The following is a 21439-nucleotide window of genomic DNA, read 5'->3' as shown; positions in this document are numbered from 1 at the left end:
ACCATCAAGCCTTATATACTACCAAAAAACAAAAAAACATATTTTAAACTTATTAGCATGAAACTGAGATTATTCACAGTATAAAAAGAGAATTAAATTGGAAACTTTTTCTTAACCTTTGAACAGTATAAGAATAAAAGAACTGTTTAAACTTTGTTTGGTTTTCTTGCTGCATGTAAATTTTCATTCCATGGATAGACTTGAATATTTGATTAAATATGTTAAGATTCTAGCTTCCATTCCAACATGGCACTTCAGCATGTGGAGAATACTAGGTTGAGGCTTAATTTCACTCATTTGGAACAATTTTAAAATTTCATGTAATCACTGCAGGTGACAAGGACAACATGACAGGTGTCTATACAACGCCAAATCTTCAGGGAATTCCAGAGCGATTCCAATCTGGAATGTTGCAGAGTTCCAGCAGCACTGATCTACAGGAAAATGCATCAGCCCACAAGGTTAGTTGATTTAGGCTGTCCATAAGCAATTCTTGGTGTCCTGTCTTGAGACTAACCATTGAAATGTCTGCAACAATGGACTTATTATCTTGCGGGTCAGAAGGAAAGGTATTTTATACTTAATCCCTGATTATACGAGTTCAAAATCCTGATTTTCCTAGTTTAATGAGAGTCTGTTCCAGGATAGTGATTATCTGAGTTTCATCAGGGACTTTCTACAATACTGCATTGTGGGATTCAGACTAATTTCTAAAAAATTGCAATTAAAAAAATCAACTGATTTAGTTTGAAAATTCTTCCCTCCCATTATTTTAAAATGAAGTGAGAAAACCCCCTCCACCGTTTTCATTTATAGAATAGACTTGTTTATTTATGCACATATTATGGGATGGTTTTACTGCATATACTGGACATTCAGTGTTTATTTCACCTAATTTGCACACTGATTGTTATGCACTTGAGTTTTCTTTGTATGGTGCTGAGAGGGTTGTTAGGTATGTGGTATGCCAATCCATTTTTCCTGATTTCAGCCAGACTGATTGATATTATAGTACCCAGATGTACTCAAAATAACACTGATGTGCCCACCTGCACATCATGAGGCAGTCAGCCAATAGAGGTAGAAACCATGGTGGCTTAATTGGTTGGTGAGTCAGACATGTGACTACAAGGGTTTGGCTTCGACTCCTTATGTTGGATCAGCCCAGATGGTGCATCATTGGGAAAGGCACATTTGCCTCAGAACTAAATAACCTAGTTGTGTTTTGTATTGGTATCCAGAGTCCAGCAAACTAGTCAGACTTTCAATGTGGATATCGACATCAAAATTGCGCAATCTACCCATTAGTCAGACTTTCATCGTGGATATCGACATCAAAGTTGCACAATCTACCCATTAGTCAGACTTTCATTGTGGATATTGACATCAAAGTTGCACAATCTACCCATTAGTCAGACTTGAAAAACTGATCATATTAGCTTTCATAATGAAAGAACATAGTAGCCATCTTTCTTGAGTTGGAGAAAACTTTTGGCAGCACATTAAAGTATGGCATAATGAAAAAACTTCTATTCATCCTACATCTAAAACAGTCTTTGCATCTACTTTTTATTGGCTCTACCGCTCATAGACCAGAAGAGTTTATGGGATGATCTGGTGTCCATTGTCTGTTAGCACAAGTTTGTTATTGCTACCCCTGCTAAACTTCTTGCAGGATTGCCATGTAACTTAACAGGCACATTCATCATATGGTCTAGTTGGTCCTATATGAAAATGGTACTGCTTGGACATCCATTATGGCCATAACAGTAACCATCTTGAAAATATAACTTACTGCTACTCCTCCTGAAGGCTGAGTGGTCTAAAGTGCTCACCATTACAGACCAATGCCATCTCACCTCTGTCTGCATGGGTTCGAGTCTCAGGTTCAGCCACTGTGGGTGTTATGTATATTTGATTTAATTTATATCTGATTTAATTGTTTAATTGTTTGTAAGCTTTAAAAGCTTTCTATTTTTAATTTCATTATATGTCAAAATAATGTAGTTCTGTTTACTAGGAACTTTATACTTTTTCCAGAAAATAGTTAGACCTTGACTGTTCATTTTAGTAAACATAAGGCTGAACTGGTTCCCAATTTTAATTCAGAATTAGTAACAGACACGCAAACAAGTTTTTTTTATATTTATTTTTATTGTGGGAATAATAAGGCTGAGATTGAGGCTGTATTGAATACCTGACCCTAGGCTTGTAAATAGTTTTAGTGAAGTAAACATTTTTTTCTTGGAGTAAAATGATTGGTTTTTATCAAGGTCATACTTGGGCTACGTGATTGTTTATATGTAAACTTGATCACGTGATCCTCTATTTTGCAATTAGGCATTACTTGGTATAATTAGTGATGTTTAAAGAGAGATCTCACAGTCTGGGCTTAAAAATGCTTGATGTCATCTCATTTCCTTCTGCTGTAGCCAGTTTTCGAATTATCTGTTAATTTTTCTTCAGATTATTTGGATTCTAAAAGAATAATTAGTTTCTTGGAAATATTTTTGTGCTTATACAGAATTCTTGAACAAAGACATTTCTTTAAAATTTTATTTGAATTTCCAAAACCGAGGATTATTGGGTTTTTACAAGCAACTGTAGACAACAACATTGAACAGGATACAGCATACATCATCACCTTCCATCTTGGATTCTTCGTCGGAATTGAACTTGAATTCATTAGAACATTTTATTATTAGGACTTCTAAAATTTTATTTGTGGATTATTCCTGGATTATTTTTGGATTTGATTCTTGAAACCGTAAGTTCTTGTTTTTACAGTATTTTTCCAGGGAAATAAATTATTTGTTAAATTTTTCAAAGCTTGTTGTTTTCATTCTTTCTTTTGTTACTGTTTATTCGAGCCTAAACATGTAACATACAAGTGGGTACATGAGAAAGCTTGCCAGTAGCTGCTTATGGGTCATTGGTTCTGGGGGCTTTTCAGGGTTTTTCGTCTACCATTTATACTGGCTGCCATGTATAGCCTATCTTGTGCTGAAAAATGGCATTAAGCCTTATAACAACAACAACAACAACTGCTCCTGACATTCTACTGGCTGGTCATAGCAACATATCACTGAAAGGCCTTTTAGGATGTCTAGTGGGTTCTAAGTTAAAACCATGTTGATACAATGTTCAATATGATCACCACGATTTTCATATAAATGACAACAATGATGCTTTTGGCATAATCGTTTTGCTTTCTTCATGAAATTACATTTTATACTCACCTGTATATTGATTATGCTTGTTTGGTACATTAAAAAATAAAGCAATAAAAGGTTTTGCACAAAAAGATTTATTGAGGTGTCTAGTTGATCCTAAATGAAAATGGTGCTAATCTGATGTCCAGTATGGCCACCATAGAAGCCATGTTGAAAATCTTATTATTGTTACTTCTTTAAAAAATGTAATATGACCATGGGGTTTTCACAGGAAGATTTCTTGTCTAGTTGATCCTAAATGAAAATGGTGCCGATCTGATATCATATAACTGCCACAATGGCCATTTTAAAAATTTTGTTTATAATAAACTTCCTGAATGAAAAGTAATATCGCCATGTGGTTTTCACCGGAAGACTTCTTATTATTTATAGTTTTCCAAAGTGAAAACGGTGTTGATCAGATGACCCAATGGCGGACTACTCTGGTGGACAAGTGGTTTGAGTGTTAGCCTCGGATGCAGGAGGCCATGGTTTCGAACCCCAGCAGAGTCAAACCAAAGACTTGTAAAAATGTTACTAACAGCTGCCTCACTAGGCACTCAGCATAAAGAGGTTAGCATTAGGACAGGTCGGCCTGGTGTCAGGATAATATTACTAGGTGGGACGTTATGCTACATGTCTGCAGCATGATGCCCAAGTGCTAGACGTCACTATAAACTGCCAAACTGCAGACATTGTAGTAATATGACTGAATTTTTAAAAAGATACACTAAAAAATCCAATCACACACACATACAGCGACCCATATGGCTACAACTGTGGCTATCTTGAAATATTGTTATGACTGTTCCTGAATGGATGGTTGTATCAGCTTTGATGTCCTAACGGTGCCATTCAGACATTCACATGCCTGCCACAGTGACAATCTTGACAGTCATGTTACCACTACTTATTCTGAATGAAAGGTCATATCAGAAAGGGTTTTCACTGAAAGACTTAATACATTGTCTGGTTGGACATAAATGAAAATTGTAATGTTCAGACTTGTAATATGACTGCCACAGTGGCAGTCTTGATTTCATCACATGTAGATGACTGGTCAAATCGACGTTGTACTTTCACTTTCACCAAAAGTCTTCTTACGATGTCTTCTTGGTCCTAAATGAAAACAGTGCCAAGTTGACATCTAATATGTCCACCACAGCAGCTAATTTGAAAATCTTGTTAACACTGAAAATTATCAAAGATGGTTTTCAACATTCCACATTTTAAAGGAAGGAAAGGTCTTATCTTGAATTCCCAGGAATATTTTTCAGCCAGTAAAATTTCAGTCCCTTCGAGGGACTCTTGTTAAGGCTAACATGTATGCTGGTACAATTTATGAAAGATATGTGATACCTCTGGCCAGCATATTTGTCAGTCACCCTTTTGAACATCATATTTAACAACATCGTGAATTGCCTCAATCCAGCAACTGACTATTCTTTATTTGTCAACAGCGTTTTAATCAGCTGTAAATCACACATATGCATAGATCATAGAGTATACATAAATCAGAGAGTATGCGTTTATCAGAGTATGCATATATCAGAGAGTATGCATATATAAGAGTATGCATTTATCAGAGTATGCATATGTTGAATGCCACTTATGGATATGCATAGAATTCATACATAATTGGAAGAAATGGGTTTCACTATTTTTTAAAATTTAAAACAGTATGTACTTTTCCTGGTTACATAAAATTCATGATGCAAAAATTTAAAGTCTGGGGAGATAGCAGAGTATTTTATTTTTATAGCCCTATAATTGTAACTCCTTCATGCACACAGTGATGTTCTTTTTTTCAGAATGTGCATTTTATGAAGAAAATTCCACAAGGAGCAGAGGCAGCCAATATTCTTGTTGGTGAGGTGGATTTTCTCAACCATCAGATTGTGGGTTTTGTTCGACTCTCCAAGGCCACCATGATGGGGGATTTGACAGAGGTCCCTATTCCCACAAGGTTCATCTTCCTTCTTGTGGGCCCAAAAGGAAATGACAGGAAGTATCACGAGATTGGCAGGTCTATTGCTACACTGATGTCAGATGAGGTATGTAGTGATTTGGTTTGCCCAGTAGGGGATATTTTGGGATACATCCTGATAATGGACACTTGGGACATTTTGTTTTTAATACCTCAGCTAGACCTGTGGCAGAGGCAAGTAGGGTTGCCCACGTCCATCTGTCACATAACGTCCATCACAAATTGTATTTCCCTGCAGTAACTTTTGAAGGACTTTATAAATTGAAGAAACATTTGGTGTGAGACTTTATATTAAGAAGATCTTGGTTAAGTTTCACCATTTCCTTGCAAAATTCATTGTCATTATTGCCCCAGTATTATTTAGAACTTTGCTGTATGGTTTGTGCTTATTAAAGTTGAAATTAGGGATTGAAACCAGATTTGGGGTGAGGTTTTATAATTAAGAAGTCATTGATCAGGTTAAATTTTTAGTGTTTTCTGGCAACATTTTTGCATCGTTATGATGCCAGTTTGACTTAGAACTTTGCATGTTTAGTTCCACAAAATAACATTCGCAGGATTTCATTGATTTAAAAGAAATTTGATGAGATTTTACTTTTAAAAAAAGCCTACAACCTTCTTACGATTCTTCTTGTGATGTAAAGCATTGTGGGTGAGTTTCCGGTCAAGAGGTAGGTGTGAGGATTCACTTGTCATATTGTCTTTTTCTGTGTCTCAACTAATCCATCTTTTCCATGGTCCTCCTTTTCCTTTTAAAGCATGATTTTTTTTATGTTGGATGCTTGAGTGGCAGATTGTTGGGGGTCCATTATGTTGAGGTGTCCATACCATTTAATTCTTTGTCTCAATGTAGTCCATGACAGGTGTTGTTCCAGCTATTTCCCTGATCATCCCCTTCCTTAACTGATCTTGTATACTGTTTTACTCAAGCATCTCATTTCACATGTGATTTATTTTATGCACATGCTTCTTGTTTAGTGCCTGGCATTGATATAACATTGTTGGGTTGAATATTGTATTTATTAGTTGTATTTATTTTCCATGGGGATATTTTTGTATTTTAAGACAGGGGTTAATTGATAATTAACATTTTTGTCTTTCTGAGTTCTGGTTTTGATTTCTGTCTTTCTTTCCATCCTCTGTGAATAGAGTTCCAAGATATTTCAATTCTTTTACTTGCTTTAATCTTTGTTATTAATTTTGATGTGTATTTTTATGTATTCTGCTCATCACCATTGTTGCTGTTTTGCTTTCATTGATCTTCACATCATATTGTTAAGGCAAGAAAGTTTGAAGGTATTTTTCTGTTGAGTAAACTTTGTCATCAGTGAACAGCAATTCATTTAGGTCTTCTAGTTGTGGATCTTGTTCATTTTGTGATTTGATGTGTATAGATGACCAACAAAAGGGGGGATAGAACACGCCATTTTCACACTCCAGTTGTTAATGCATACCAGTTTGACAGTCCAGTGGTGGATCTCATGGTACTTCTGCCATTGACCTAAATATCCAGACTTTTGGAAGGACTTAATGGATTCATTTGAAATTTAGTTTGCTCTAATACAGGATCTTCACTGATTTTTGGCAATATTCTGTGGAGTTGTGGTTCTTGTTTTACTTAAAACTTTGCTATATAATTTCCGAGATTTTAGTCATTTTCAACTAACATTGTACAGAGTTATAGCCCCTGTTTGAATCAGAACTTTGGCCTTTAAATAGCATAATACTGGCTGGTGGATTTCAAGCTGTATTTAGATCAAGTTTATATCTTCTTGCTTTATCAGAGATATTTGATGTGAAGAAAGGAAATAGGGATGGTTGCATCATCTGTAAGCTGTTGGTTCATCCACAGTTTGGAGTGATAAATGTACAGTCTGCACTGTTACACTTGATATCCCAAGGGCATGGGGCACTTGTTTCTTCCATCCTCCACATCATTTTTAAGGGACCAAGGATAGTACATAATAAATGGGTAGTGCTAAAAATTATGTATTTACTGTATTAACATATTTTCATTATTGCAATGAATGTATTATCATGTGACAAAGTCATGACAAGTTTCACATGTTTGAATATCTGTTTAACCTGAAATGAAATGCACAAGGGAATTTTCTCATCCAGATAATGCTCTTTAGTGTTAGCTCTTCCAGTAAATATACTTGTCCTTTCAAAGTAATAAATCATTAATTAAATGACAATTTGTGCAATTGCCACATTTGGCCTCTTTTGTCATTCTAATTTAGCCTCATAATAAATGAAATCTTAGGTGTTGCTTTAGCCTTACACAAACCTTGAATGTTTTCATTGCCTGATATAAAACAGATATTCATTGCCAATTTTGCAGTTTTTATCACTTTAATCAATTTTGGTACTTGATAGTGGGGTGCACAAGGTGAAGGTTTGGGAGACACAAACATACAATTGTGGGAAACTCACAGTCCCTTGCTGATGTTACAACACCGAGTTTGGTGTCTTTAATCAATCCTAACTGTAGCGTATGCTATGTCAGGATGGTTTGATTTACATAAAATCTGTGTAAACTCATTAATGAAAGTGTATTCAAGTATCCCAACAACATAAATTCGTACCGACCCATCTCCCTTACAAACAATATTTGCAAAATAATGGAGACAATAATCGCAAATAGGTTAAAACACCACCTAGAAACCAATAACCTACTCTTCATAAATCAATGTGGCTTTCAGAACAAACGGTCCACCACTGACCAACTTCACAGATTGGAAACAGACATCAAACTCGCTTTTAACGCACATAGGAAAACCGATCGCAACCTCATAGCGGTTTTTCTAGACCTAGAAAAAGCGTTCGACCTAGTATGGACCAATGGACTAATGGCCAAATTAAACCAATTTGGAATAACTGGACGATTGTTCAACTGCATTGGCGATTTCCTCACAGGCCGGAAAATTACCACAGGAATAGGCAACACCCATTCGGAAGAATTTTCACTTGAAAATGGAACACCGCAAGGCAGTGTAATAAGTCCCTTACTGTTTAACCTAATGGTAAATAACCTTGACCTCAATGCAGCCTCTGCAAAAATAAACTTGTCACAATTTGCAGATGATAGTGGCATATTGAGGAATGGAAATCCTGCCAATAACACAGTAGTTAAAGAAATCCAGCAGAGCCTCGACAACATAGGGAGATGGGCAGACAAATGGGGTTTCAAAATATCTCATGAAAAAACTGTGGCAATCATATTCACCCCCAAACGAAATAACAACCTAGTCTGTCCAAACTTCTATATACAAAATCAATTAATCAAATACGTAACAGTAGTAAAATTCCTAGGAATGTTCTTTGACGACCACCTCACATGGAAACAGCACATTGAACAACTCACCCAGAATTGTAACACAGGGACTGACTGGGGATCCAACCAGGAAACCCTCCTCACGATATATAAAACCCTAATTAGATCAAAACTGGATTACAGTTGCCAAGCATATAACTCGGCTAAGCAACCTGTACTACAAAAACTTGACACTATCCAGAGAAAAGCCTTACTATTATGCACAGGAACGCTTCCCTCAACATCATTAGAAGAACTACAAACACTAACAGGAGAACTACCCTTAAAATTACATAGGCAAGAACTGCTCCTCCGATACTCCATTCGATTAGATACCCACCCAGACAACCATCCTACCAAAATAGCTTTAAATAAGTGTAAAGTTGTCTTCAAACCCAAAATCATACCCACCAAACCAAGTGGCAAAGTAATCCTTGAACTAAGAGAAAAGATACCTTTACTAAAAAACAGGTAACAAACAATACAGACCAGAACAAATCACCATGGTTACAAAAACCACCAAGGATTAACATTGAAGCTACCAAATTAGGCAATAAAGAAGGACAAGAAAACTTAGTAAAACCTGTACTGGTAAACGAAATCAACCAAAAATACCCGGACTATGTTAAAATATATTCCGTTGGATCAAAAACAAACAACCCACTAAGAACAGCAGCAGCAATAGTCATCCCTGAATTCAATATACAAACGGGATACAGATTACCTGACTGTTGCTCCATTTACGCCACTGAATTCTGGGCTGTACTTGAATCACTACAATGGATCAAAGACAACCAAATACCTAAAGCAGTCATTATAAGGGATTCCCTACGCATTATCAAATCGATCCAAAATCGCAATACACACTCTAGGGAACAATTCCTCGACAGAGCATGCCAATTAATCGACGATATCACCACAGCACATCAATTAGTCGAGCTCATGTGGATACCGTCGCACATTGGAATCTCTGGCAACGAAACAGCAGACAAAGTTGCACAAACCAAACTAGGAGATCAAAACTCTATCAAGCTTAACTATAGCTCTACAGAAGCACTAAGCTTCACACAAACATATATAGACCAGACATGGCAAGATTTATGGAACTCCTCCACAAAAGATAAAAAGCACTATGAAAGCCAAAAAACCGTAGATAGGAACATACAGCTACCTAAGGGTACCTATTTAGAACAGAAAACCATAAACAGGATACTAACTGGAAAAACTAAACTAGCAAGCAGTTTTGGAAGGTTTATAAGACCCAAACCAGCATCCATTAACTGCTTTAACTGCCACACCACCGAAGATCTACACCACCTATTCAATATATGCCCAAAATATCAACCCGCTCTGAAAATATTTATCAAAAACCAAAAAGAGATTGGATCACCACACACATACACAGAGTTACTTATGGACTCTAATAAAAATAAACAATCAGCATATAAAAATATAAATCAATTCATAGACTCAGCAGGACTTAGGAACAAAATATAATTACTATCCCCACAAAACCAAAAGACCCAGTAACTAGCTAATTAAATTTAGAAGCCACCACATAAAAACCCATAACATATCATTCAATTTTATAAAAGTATTAATAAATAATTCACTTACGAAGCACCTATAGAAAACTAAGGAAACCGCAAAATCGGATGTCCTAGATGTCCTTAACGAACCGAGTAATCAGCTAGGACTCCGGTCCTAGATGTCCTTAATGAACCGTGTAATCGGCTAGGACTCCGGTCTCTTGCTAAGTAAAGTATAAATAACATTCAATCTCTAAAAACATTAATAAATAAATAACTTAAAGAGGCAGTATCTAAAAACTTATAAATAACATAACGTAGGAAGCACACCCTAAACACCTCAACTAGTAATACCATAATAACCTTGAAAATCTCTCTTCATACATGATTTCTACTAAGAACCTCTATAAACAACATAGAACATACCCCCCCCCCCCCCCCCCCGCATTTAGAATATTTTGAAGAAGAAAAATAAAAATCAAAAACATATCGCAAGAAACACAGGCAAATGCAACAAGAAACCAGCAATGTAAAACAGGCAGGACCGTTCCCGAGCTCTCCTTCCCACTAATGACAGCCAACCATTCAATTGTAAGGGACCTTTATGGACTCACAGGCTGAGGCCAAACTATCAGGGTTCCTTGAATCCATAAAAGCCTGGGGGAGGTGGCACCATTCTCTTCCCCAGGAACAACTAGCAGGCTGTGGTGCAGTCAGAAAAAAGTGGCACATGCACAATTGTGCGCATGCCACTATAATTAAACTCAACAACAACAAAAGTATCCCATTATTCTATTTAGACAGAGTCTGTACCTGTTATTTTAAATATTTTTTGCATGGTTGTAAAAGGCTATGTAGCATTTTACCACGACTGTACATGTACTATCATATTTTACCACGACTGTACACATACTATCATATTTTACCACAACTGTACACACACTATCATATTTTATCACGACTGTACACATACTATCATATTTTATGAAGACTACACATACTGTCATATTTTATGAAGACTGTACACATACTATCATATTTTATGAAGACTGTACGCATACTATCATATTTTGCCAATGGCAGCTACAAACAATGCTGCCTTGCTTCAGATGCCCAGGATTTGTCCAAGTCATCTGGTCATGCTTGTCAAAAACGGCTTAGTACACAGCAGTTGTTTTTTGAATAAAATAGTCACAAATTAGTATTCATCCTGTGTTTGAATACATCACAGACAGAAGTTTCACTGAGAAATTGCTCCTAATTTTGGATGTTGATGTCAAATGCCATGGAGTAATTTTCACAAGCTGAATATATTTTCATGATTGATGACATGGTGTTGGTCCTAAAGAAACACAAAACGTTTTACAGAGAAACATTTGGGCAATCACATTTTATTTCACTAGAAGAAGGTGCTGTCGGAAGTAATGAGGAGGTGCTTTCTACCATCTGCTGGTGTGGCATAGTCAACCCTGGGCCTGACCAGTTTGTTATCGTAACTCATCATAGGGGAAGGTTCTAATTGATACATTGTTTTTAACTGATCACTGTGTCTCATCAAGGTGAGGCTTATGTACCCCCAAGTAGTCAGTACAGCTATCACAGCTGCCTTTTTGGTCACATGACATAGACACAACTGGTTATAATAAGCATGGGTTTGTAGCTGTTGCATGAAGGTTAGATATGGGTAGTATTCAATATTAATGCATCTGGGTGTTGGGGCTGCTTGAAAATAGTTACATACGGCTTGAGCAGGACTAGGATTCCATGTAGAACACCATGGCACATTTCCTCCATAAATCCACATTGGAAATTCTTTGCACTGATGTATTATAAAAAAGGGGGCAAATTTGTTTATGTGGACATTGTTAAATGACATTTTGTATTCATAACTTCACAGTAGAATAAAAACTTGTTAGAGGTTTTAGATAATTCATTTTGCTATGACAAATTTTAACCAATTTGCTTTTGGAGGGCTACATCATTTTGGATGACCACTCAAGCATTTTAAGAAGTATGCTGAACAAAGTTCAATCTGTTTTATAAATGTAGGTATTCCATGATGTGGCCTATCATGCAAGAAACAAAGATGACCTGTTGGCTGGCATTGATGAGTTTCTGGATCAGGGAACAGTGCTACCCCCAGGTGAATGGGACCCAAGTATTCGTATTGAACCCCCAAAAAGCATACCATCACAGGTAAAAATTCATTTCTTTACTTCAAAATGAAAAAATATTCAGCATTCAAAGCCTTTGGCAGGTTGAACAGATATGTTATGGTACAACATGATTTTATTAAGCGACAAAATGATTATGGTGATGACAGTTTGACAACTTCATGTTAAATCTTTAAATATTAGCTAAAAATCAAAAATTTAGCAGATATGCTTGAGCTCCCAGAAGTGTTGGGATCATTGATCTGGGATTGTGAACTGGACCTTTTCTCTGTAAAGAGACATATTGATTTGTTTTTGTAGGAGGCAAGAAAAACAGGAGACTCGCAGCCACCACAGCCAAATGGAAAGGCTATTACTATAGAGATCAGTCATGAAGAAGATAGTTCCTTACATCGTACAGGAAGGTAAACTTGAAAAATCATTGATGGAAAATAAAAAGGGATTTTTTTATGGATCTTGTTGGATTTCTTAGTGATAGTGTATTCATCAATTTGGTTTGAGTCATATTTGCTAAGACTGTGAATCTTGCTTTCAGTTTTGGTTTAACTGGCCAGATATCTATGTGAGTTTATGGTATTGTCCTATCTCTGTCATCTGTCAACTGTCTGTCCATCCATCAGCATTTGCTAGTTGCTACTTTGGAGGCCATGTTTTTCATCTGACTTCGATCAGACATGGAATACAAGTTGTTATATCAATATCTCAGATGCGTTGGAATATGAGTGAGATATATGTATGATGAGCAAAAGGGATAATTGATATTAATGAGGTTGACCCTGTTAACATTTTGGAAACCATAGTTATGATCTGATTTGATCAAATTTGGAATGTAGACTTTTATCAAGATCTTGAGTTTGATAATTTAAATATAGGCTTATATGATCAAGATCAGACTAAAGTGTGATAACACACATTAATGAGGTCATCTTGAGTGTGATAATTAAATATAGGCTTATATGATCAAGATCTGACTAAAGTGTGATAACACACGTTAATGAGGTCATCTTGCATCCGATTGGCTGAACTTGTTTCTGATCCAATTTTGTGTAAACTTGATAAATAGACTTAAATCATCAGATCTAAAATGGATACAGTTGATGTGTAGTTATAATAAGCGCATATTGATGAAATAATCTTGCATCGTATTGGCTTAGACTGTCGATACTTTAGTGAATATTTATTGGATGATTATCAAACTTCGTAAGTGTGCTTATTTTATCAAGATATCCAACATTTGTTATTGTGAGCAAGATCTGTGTATATTAATGAAATTCACTGCAATCAGCAAATCTGTATACAATAATTAATTTTGTTTTCTTGTATTAACGACTCTCTGCTGTGTCCAAAGGAAGGCAAGGGAAGTAACCCATTATAGTGACTATTCCAAATATTGAACTACACAAACTAACATAGAAATCCTCATTATAAGGAAATTGTGCCAGTCATATTTTGGCAATGCACAGTTGAGAGCATCTTCTGCCATTTGAGATGTGTTGTCAGTAGCCAAATGCTGACCTTTGACTTCTTGAGTTGAATATTTGGTGGTGGTGGCAAGGTTTATGACATTACATTGTCTAACTGGAGTCCCAGATTTCTTACATATTAAGATTTCTGATGCAACTGAATCATTAAAATAATGTACAAATAGTAATCTTACATCCATTTTAAGAAATGCAGGACATTAAGACATAACAATTCCTTAGTTACTTGCATTTCAGTTTCTAGAGGTACATGGTATTATAACAATTCTACTATATTAGAAACTTCCAGATCTGGAGCACCTGGTGGCAGAGAGGTCCGAAGTACTTGCCTTTACAGATCACTGTCCTCTCACCTCATCCTGTTTGAGTTAATAGTCTTGGGTTCAGCCAACTTGGGTATGTGAGAATACTTGCCACTTGCTAGAGTTTGTGGTTCTTGGGTTTTCCAGAGTTCTTCCCCCCACAAGATATAATGGCTGCCAAGTATATCATATGCTGGAAACGGTGTTAAACCCATAACAACTAACCAAAAATCCATAACAACTAACCAACTTAAGATTTGAGCAGTTTGGGGTATCCTGTAAGTTTTTTTTAACATCATGGAATTAATGCTAAGGCATACCATCCAAATCAACAAGTTAAAGGCTGGTGTTAAGTGTTTAGGCATCCTTAGCTACTGGTATGCTGTTTTTCTCTTTATAACATCTGGTACTTGTGCTTATGCTAATAACCAAACTTGTAGTAATATTTAGCATGAAATTATATGAATTTCAAACAGTTTAAAACAGGACTTCAAAAGAAAACAAAAATTACTTTTCTAATAATTAATTACATTTTCGCATCTGCAGACTGTTTGGTGGCCTTATCCGAGATATTCGTAACAGAGTTCCATGGTATCTGTCCGACTTCAGAGATGCACTCCACATCCAGTGTTTTGCTTCATTTGTTTTCCTGTACTTTGCCTGTTTGACGCCCGTCCTCACATTTGGAGGACTTCTCAGCGATGCCACGGGGACAGATATGGTAAATATTTGATTTGTACATGCACAGTATAATGGTAGAGCACTGATTGTGCCTACTGTTTCATACAGAGGTGGAAAGTTCTTGGATTTCTGCTTGACACTATACTGTATCTGTCCATCTAAGTTAAGATCTTATTTTTTTTAGATCTTTTATGCACCAGTGTAATATGAAGCTGTGTGTTAGCATGCTCTTAAATGTGACATTGCGTGTTGAGCAGGTTAGCTTCCTCTTTTCTGTCAAATAGACTTTTCCCGTTATGCTGACACTGTGCCATCACATTATCATGTCAACTAATATGAAATTTATTACGTGAATTAAAAAATATAAGCCACAGTCTGCATATAGTGTGTTTCATAGCAGTCACATTTTTTGAATATGAATGTAATATTCTATTCATGACATAACAATAAAAAGAAAAAAATAATTAAAAAATAAAGGATTCTGTCAGATTGAGAGTGCACTCATAATTCAGTGATTAATAACTTCAAAACTTATGTGACAGAAAGAGCTGTGATATATTGTCCCATCTTTTCCTGAAAATTGGATGATGATACCCATTCCAACCATTAGCCTATCTCACTTTTGTGTCTGCTTTATAACTTCAGACTCTTTTGAGATAACTAGATAAAACTTGGTTTAATTATGTATCATGACTAGAATACAAGATTGTTGCATACCACAATGGGAGTCCTATCCTCAAGGTCACATGTCAGTTTTAAAAGAAAAAAGAAGTTATTGTATTATGGTGGGACGTAATTTTTGTGCTGTGAAGATGAGTCACAATTGTCACCCCATTTCTTGGTAGTAAAAGAGCCAAAATGGGGGTGTCCCAGGTAGCCAAGTGGTCTAAGACGCTCGCCTTTACTGATCACTGCCATTTCACCTAATGGATTTTAGTTACAGGCTCTGCCACTGTGGGTATGTGAGAAAGCTTGCCGCTGGTTCTTCCTTTGATTTGCCTGATTTCATCCATCACTAGATCAACTGGCCACCATGTATAGCCTTTCATGTGATGAGAAATTGCTTCATGCCCACAGACCACCACAACTACAGCAAGAACTACCCAGCAGTTTTTTTCCAAATGGAATATTCCATTTCATAATTGAAGATAAACAACTTGGCTTACTTTGCAAAGTATATGGAATGAAAGGACCATGAACAAGCTTCAGATCATCATTTGTATACTGACTTAACTCTGTGAGATAGAAGTTTTTATGTGAACTCAGTTTAGGAACAATGTGATTATATACCAGCAGAGAAAATATGGGCTTTATGGAATCTGGTTTTATATGACAGATTTTGACCCTTTTACAGAATACCTTTGCCTTTTGTCTTTTATTTTGTAGTAATTTCTTTTAAGATTGTTTTGGAATGGTTTATCTTCCTTTGTTTTCCTTTGACAGTTCTTTATATTTTCATTTTTTTTAGAACTTTTAATTGGTACAATACAGCTAGTGTTCAGCTGATGTGCTGTTAAACTCTAATGCAGGTGTACATACCTATCTGTCTATTCACTCACCCACCTACTTTTTTGTATCTATGCCTCCAATGAAAGTGGACTTCTGATTATTGTAGAAATAATTTAGTTAGATGATAACTATAGGACTATAAGTAAAACATTATTAAACAATTTTACTATTGTATTGATTTTCAGTACAGTACCACTCCAGTGGCCTAGTGGTTAGAGCATCTGCCTTGGATGCAGGAGGTCATGGGTTTGATCCCCGGCCAAGTTATACCATAGACTTACAAAAATGGTACTAACAGCAACCTCGCTTGGCTCTCAGCATTAAGAGGTTAGTGTTAGGACTGGTCAACCTGGTGTCAAGATAATGTGACTGGGTGTAACATCATGCTACATGTCAGCGGCATGATGCCCCAGTGCTAGACATCACTATAAACTGTCACACAGCAGACATCATAGCAATATGACTGAACAGTTGTTAAAGCTACATTAAAAATCCAAATCAAACACACACACACACACTATTGTATTGTGCTCAGTGGTTGATACATCATTTAAAGGTCTCTTCTGTTACTAGTTTAATAATTCCCAACTGCCCACCAATCAAGGTCAGGATGCTGTGTGTTTACAGGTAATTGTGTAGTTTTTCTTTTAAGGCTACCAATGTTTTGTATTTTTAGCTTTAAAAAATATGTTTTTCACCTGAAACACTTGAAGATGTTATTATTAAGAGCAAAAAAACCCATTACCTTAAAAATAAGTCCAGGAAGTTCATTCATTAGTGGAAATTGAACCTATATGCTTCTGGTCACAGGCTCAACATCTTAACCATTGATCCAATATAGCTATACTGGATTGGGGATCTCAGTTTCCAAGTCGTTGCATCAGTTGGGCAAGGACATAACCAGGAATCCATGCTGACAGCACGTTTACTCCCCTTGTGGTGCCAACTAAGTGCTAAGTGTTAAGTTGGGACAACAAACTGTTTTCAAGTTACGAACCAGTGTCTAGACCCCAGCAGACAGTTAGGGACCTGGGGGCAATGCTAGTTGTGTCAGTAATGGCTTTTTCAGGCAAAGAAATTGTATATCATATTTTCTGATGATGTTTCATGTGGAAAATATTACCTTTTTCTCTTTGAAACACACAAAAACATTTCATTTGATGTTCAAAAACAAATGAATGAAAAATACAATGATTTCATTTTGATAATAAGTGATTTAAAAGATAAAAGGAGGGAAGAAACAGACTTCCTGTGAATTCATTCAAATTCTTTTTTGGGGGGGTCAGCAGAGCATCAGTCTCTTCATGACACTCTTGTTTTAATAGTCTCTTCAAGAAACTCTTGTTTTAATATCACTGCACTCATTAAAAGTCTAAGAAAATTATCAGGGACTCATCCCACAGTACAAGGTTGCCTCCATTTGTCACCTCTTATGACATGGACACAAGACCTGTTCTACATCTTGAAACCCATGGGAAGCCTAAAAGCCAGAAAGATGTAACAAACTTAAAGCCCATAGGAAGCCTAAAACCCAGAAAGAATTAACAGTCATTAATATGAGTACAATGCTGAGGCAATTTTCTTTTCTATATTATGATCTAGTCTTTCTCAAATTAATGATTACTGAAAAATATCAATATATATATATCTTAGTTTATTGCTGCAACCCATTTAATGACTGGGTACAAAATGTTTTCACAATTAAATATCATTATTTAGAATGTCAGACCTAGATAAACAAACTTTCCAACCCATACTCATCCGATTCACATTTGATCAATACATTTGTCTTTGTTACAATACAGGCAGCCATTGAAAGTCTTCTATCTGGAGCCATTGTTGGTGTTGTTTACGCTATGTTCGCAGGACAACCGATGACAATTTTAGGGAGTACTGGGCCTGTCCTTGTGTTTGAGACTATTCTACATAATTTTTGCATGTAAGTATAATCCTTCACTGCTTTTTTTGTATGCACCTCTGTCACCATGGTTAGGCATGTAGGATTATCCCTGTCTGTCCATTATACCTGAATGTTTTGTGTTCGTATTTAGGTCATTTGTAAGGTGCTGTGGTGAGGCATCCATATTCCACGAATACTTGAATAGTAATTTTGTTTTTTGTCTTGTTTGGAGCAAGTGTTGTTGAAGAAGTCTGGATATCCAAGAATGTATTGCACTTGTTTTCAACACGTTTGGTCCCATGTTCATGCCCACTTCCAGCATGAACCAGGGTAAAAATGTATTGGGAATAAAATGTATTACCCAGGAACTCACCACATTGACTGCTCCAGTCTAATGTTGGTAGGATTCAAATCTGCAACTGGATTGTTTGTCCGAGATGCTAACCACAAATAACGGTCTTATTAGGAGTGCTAATTTGTACTGCTTATTTTGGGCTGTGTTGAAACTTAAGTTTATCTGATGTGTTTACCTATGTATAACAGCCATTTGGAAGTAACTTAAATTCCGGATCTGCAATATATAATATACTGTTATAATTTCACTCTACCTTTTTCAGAAAATTTCACAAAAATATGGGCTGTGGTTGAAGATATGTTTTTTACAGGCAGAATCATTTCTCTAAAGATGCAGCTTGCCAGTGTTATTTTTATTTGTTAGGCACTTAAATTCTGTTACTGAAATGCTTGAAAATGGTTTATTGCACAAAATACAAGCATCTATGGGATTTGAATGAGATGAAGGATGTGACTTTAATGGCCTGATGAATTTTTGATTACTAAGGTAAAACAAAATTCTTAACAGCCACTAGTGGATGAGATTATCTTCATAGAAATGAACATATGCATCAAGTATTGTAATCTTTTATTTGCCAATTCATCCACACTGGTTGATATAGAAGGACTGGATGGGTTGTCAGCTGATTTGAAGACCAGACAAAGTAGAAATGCACATGCATGCTTTTAGAGGATCTTTAGAATTATTGATCTAGTCAGTCCAGCTGTCTGTAATTTGGATGATAAACTTGGACATGTACAGACATGTCTTCCAGAAACTACTGATGGACAGTTAGGGTAAGGCAGTGGATGTACTCCAAATCATAGAGTCATTGTTGACAGAATAGACATGTCCTTACATCCTGACACTTGAGTCTACTTTAAATCGTAATAAAATTAATTTGGAGAAATTATAAGGCAAGACTTGTTGATTGAGAGCCTGATTTTTCAAGTCTGATGTACCATGTTTATCCTTGAGAAGCCCATCGCCTCATTTTTACAGTTTTGATAAATATTTTGCTATTGATTTCTGTCTTAGATTAAGCCTACTTGCTGCTTTTTGGCATTTACTCAATGGTCATTCGTTCTTATCATGGGAAAATACTGTAATATTTCTTATTTGAAATGCTGAGTTTAGTCTTGTGACAGAAAGACCTAGTGCACTATAAAATGACAGATCTTGGTCTTTGTGAGTGCACATTATAGTGTTCAGATGGTACTTGTTACATATGGGTAAATACAGTATATGCACTCAGGAATGAGATGAGTGTATGATGGAAATACAGTTTATGCACTCAGGAATGAGATGAGTGTATGATGGAAATACAGTATATGCACTCAGGAATGAGATGAGTGTATGATGGAAATACAGTTTAAAAAACTCAGGAATGAGATGAGTGTATGATGGAAATACAGTATATGCACTCAGGAATGAGATGGGTGTATGATGGAAATACAGTTTATGTACTCAGGAATGAGATGAGTGTATGATGGAAATACAGTTTATGCACTCAGGAATGAGATGAGTGTATGATGGAAATACAGCTTAAAAAACTCAGGAATGAGATGAGTGTATGATGGAAATACAGTATATGCACTCAGGAATGAGATGGGTGTATGATGGAAATACAGTTTATGTACTCAGGAATGAGATGAGTGTATGATGGAAATACAGTTTATGCACTCAGGAATGAGATGAGTGTATGATGGAAATACAGCTTAAAAAACTCAGGAATGAGATGAGTGTATGATGGAAATACAGTTTATGCACTCAGGAATGAGATGAGTGTATGATGGAAATACAGTTTATGCACTCAGAAATGAGATGAGTGTATGATGGAAATACAGTTTAAAAAACTCAGGAATGAGATGAGTGTATGATGGAAATACAGTTTATGCACTCAGGAATGTGATGAGTGTATGATGGAAATACAGTTTAAAAAACTCAGGAATGAGATGAGTGTATGATGGAAATAAAGTTTATGCACTCAGGAATGAGATGAGTGTATGATGGAAATACAGTTTATGCACTCAGGAATGAGATGAGTGTATGATGGAAATACAGTTTATACACTCAGGAATGAGATGAGTGTATGATGGAAATACAGTTTAAAAAACTCAGGAATGAGATGAGTGTATGATGCAGAAAATTTATGTTGACACTAACTGTATGCAGATTTCAGTGAAAGACTCCTTATAATATCTAGTTGGTCCTAACCAAAAATGTTATTGATTTGACATCCAATATGGCTGCCATGGTGATCATCTTGAAAATATTACCACTACTTCACAAACATGGAGGGTTGTAATGACGTAGGGTTTTTACAAAAAGACTTATTATGATGTCAGATATGGTGGCCATCTTGAAAATCTTGTTACAGCTCATAGCTGCTTCTCCTGAATGGAAAGTCATAGGGACATGGGATTTTCTCTTCAGGTCTTCTCAAGATATCTAATAATTGGTCCTAATTAAGAACAGTACCAATAGATTTCCAATGGTCATCGTAGCCATCTTGAAAATCTTGTTAGCTTCTTCTGAACAGATAGACATATAGACATGGGGTTTAACTAATGCTTCAGTGTTTTCATATGTAAACAGCTAAACCTGTACAAAAATGGTAACTATGGAAACAAACAGCCAGAATTGATGAGAATTGGTTGCAGTACACACATTACACATCAGACGGATCTACTGATCTTGCTGACAAAATTGTTTAAATTATCTACTGTTGCAAAACAAGTTCATTAACAGAACCTTTTATGAGCCACTGCACACGCATGTCCAGAGAGTACATCCAGTTGCATCATTGGTTAAATTTTCATCATGCTTGTATACAGTAGAATGAAAGTATATCACAGTCCAAGGATGTTTTACCTAAATTTATCAGATATAGTCAACAATTCTATGTCTTATAAACCAAATCCTGCCATAATAGGAGGTAAAGGACATTTAGCAAATGCAAGCAATAGCAAGTTGATTGAGGTATGTCATGCAAATTGTCAGTGACTTACATA

The 21439-nt window shown here is 36.1% G+C and overlaps 1 protein-coding gene across 1 annotated transcript in view; it reads left to right on the top strand.

Moving 5' to 3' along the window:
* LOC149790457 (electroneutral sodium bicarbonate exchanger 1-like) overlaps positions 1-21439 on the top strand; it is a 179242-nt gene that overhangs the window by 107176 nt on the left and 50627 nt on the right. The window contains exons 7-12 of the mRNA XM_089972516.1: positions 334-461; positions 5024-5266; positions 12094-12240; positions 12519-12622; positions 14548-14722; positions 17997-18130. Coding sequence (XP_089828642.1) covers positions 334-461; positions 5024-5266; positions 12094-12240; positions 12519-12622; positions 14548-14722; positions 17997-18130 — 931 coding nt within the window. The remainder of the gene's footprint in view (positions 1-333; positions 462-5023; positions 5267-12093; positions 12241-12518; positions 12623-14547; positions 14723-17996; positions 18131-21439) is intronic.

This window comes from Sinohyriopsis cumingii, chromosome 10, assembly GCF_028554795.1.
Source record: "Sinohyriopsis cumingii isolate HCF-2022 chromosome 10, ASM2855479v2, whole genome shotgun sequence".
In the NCBI taxonomy this organism is placed as follows: Eukaryota; Metazoa; Mollusca; class Bivalvia; order Unionida; family Unionidae; genus Sinohyriopsis; species Sinohyriopsis cumingii.
This window is presented reverse-complemented; position numbering and strand designations above follow the sequence as displayed.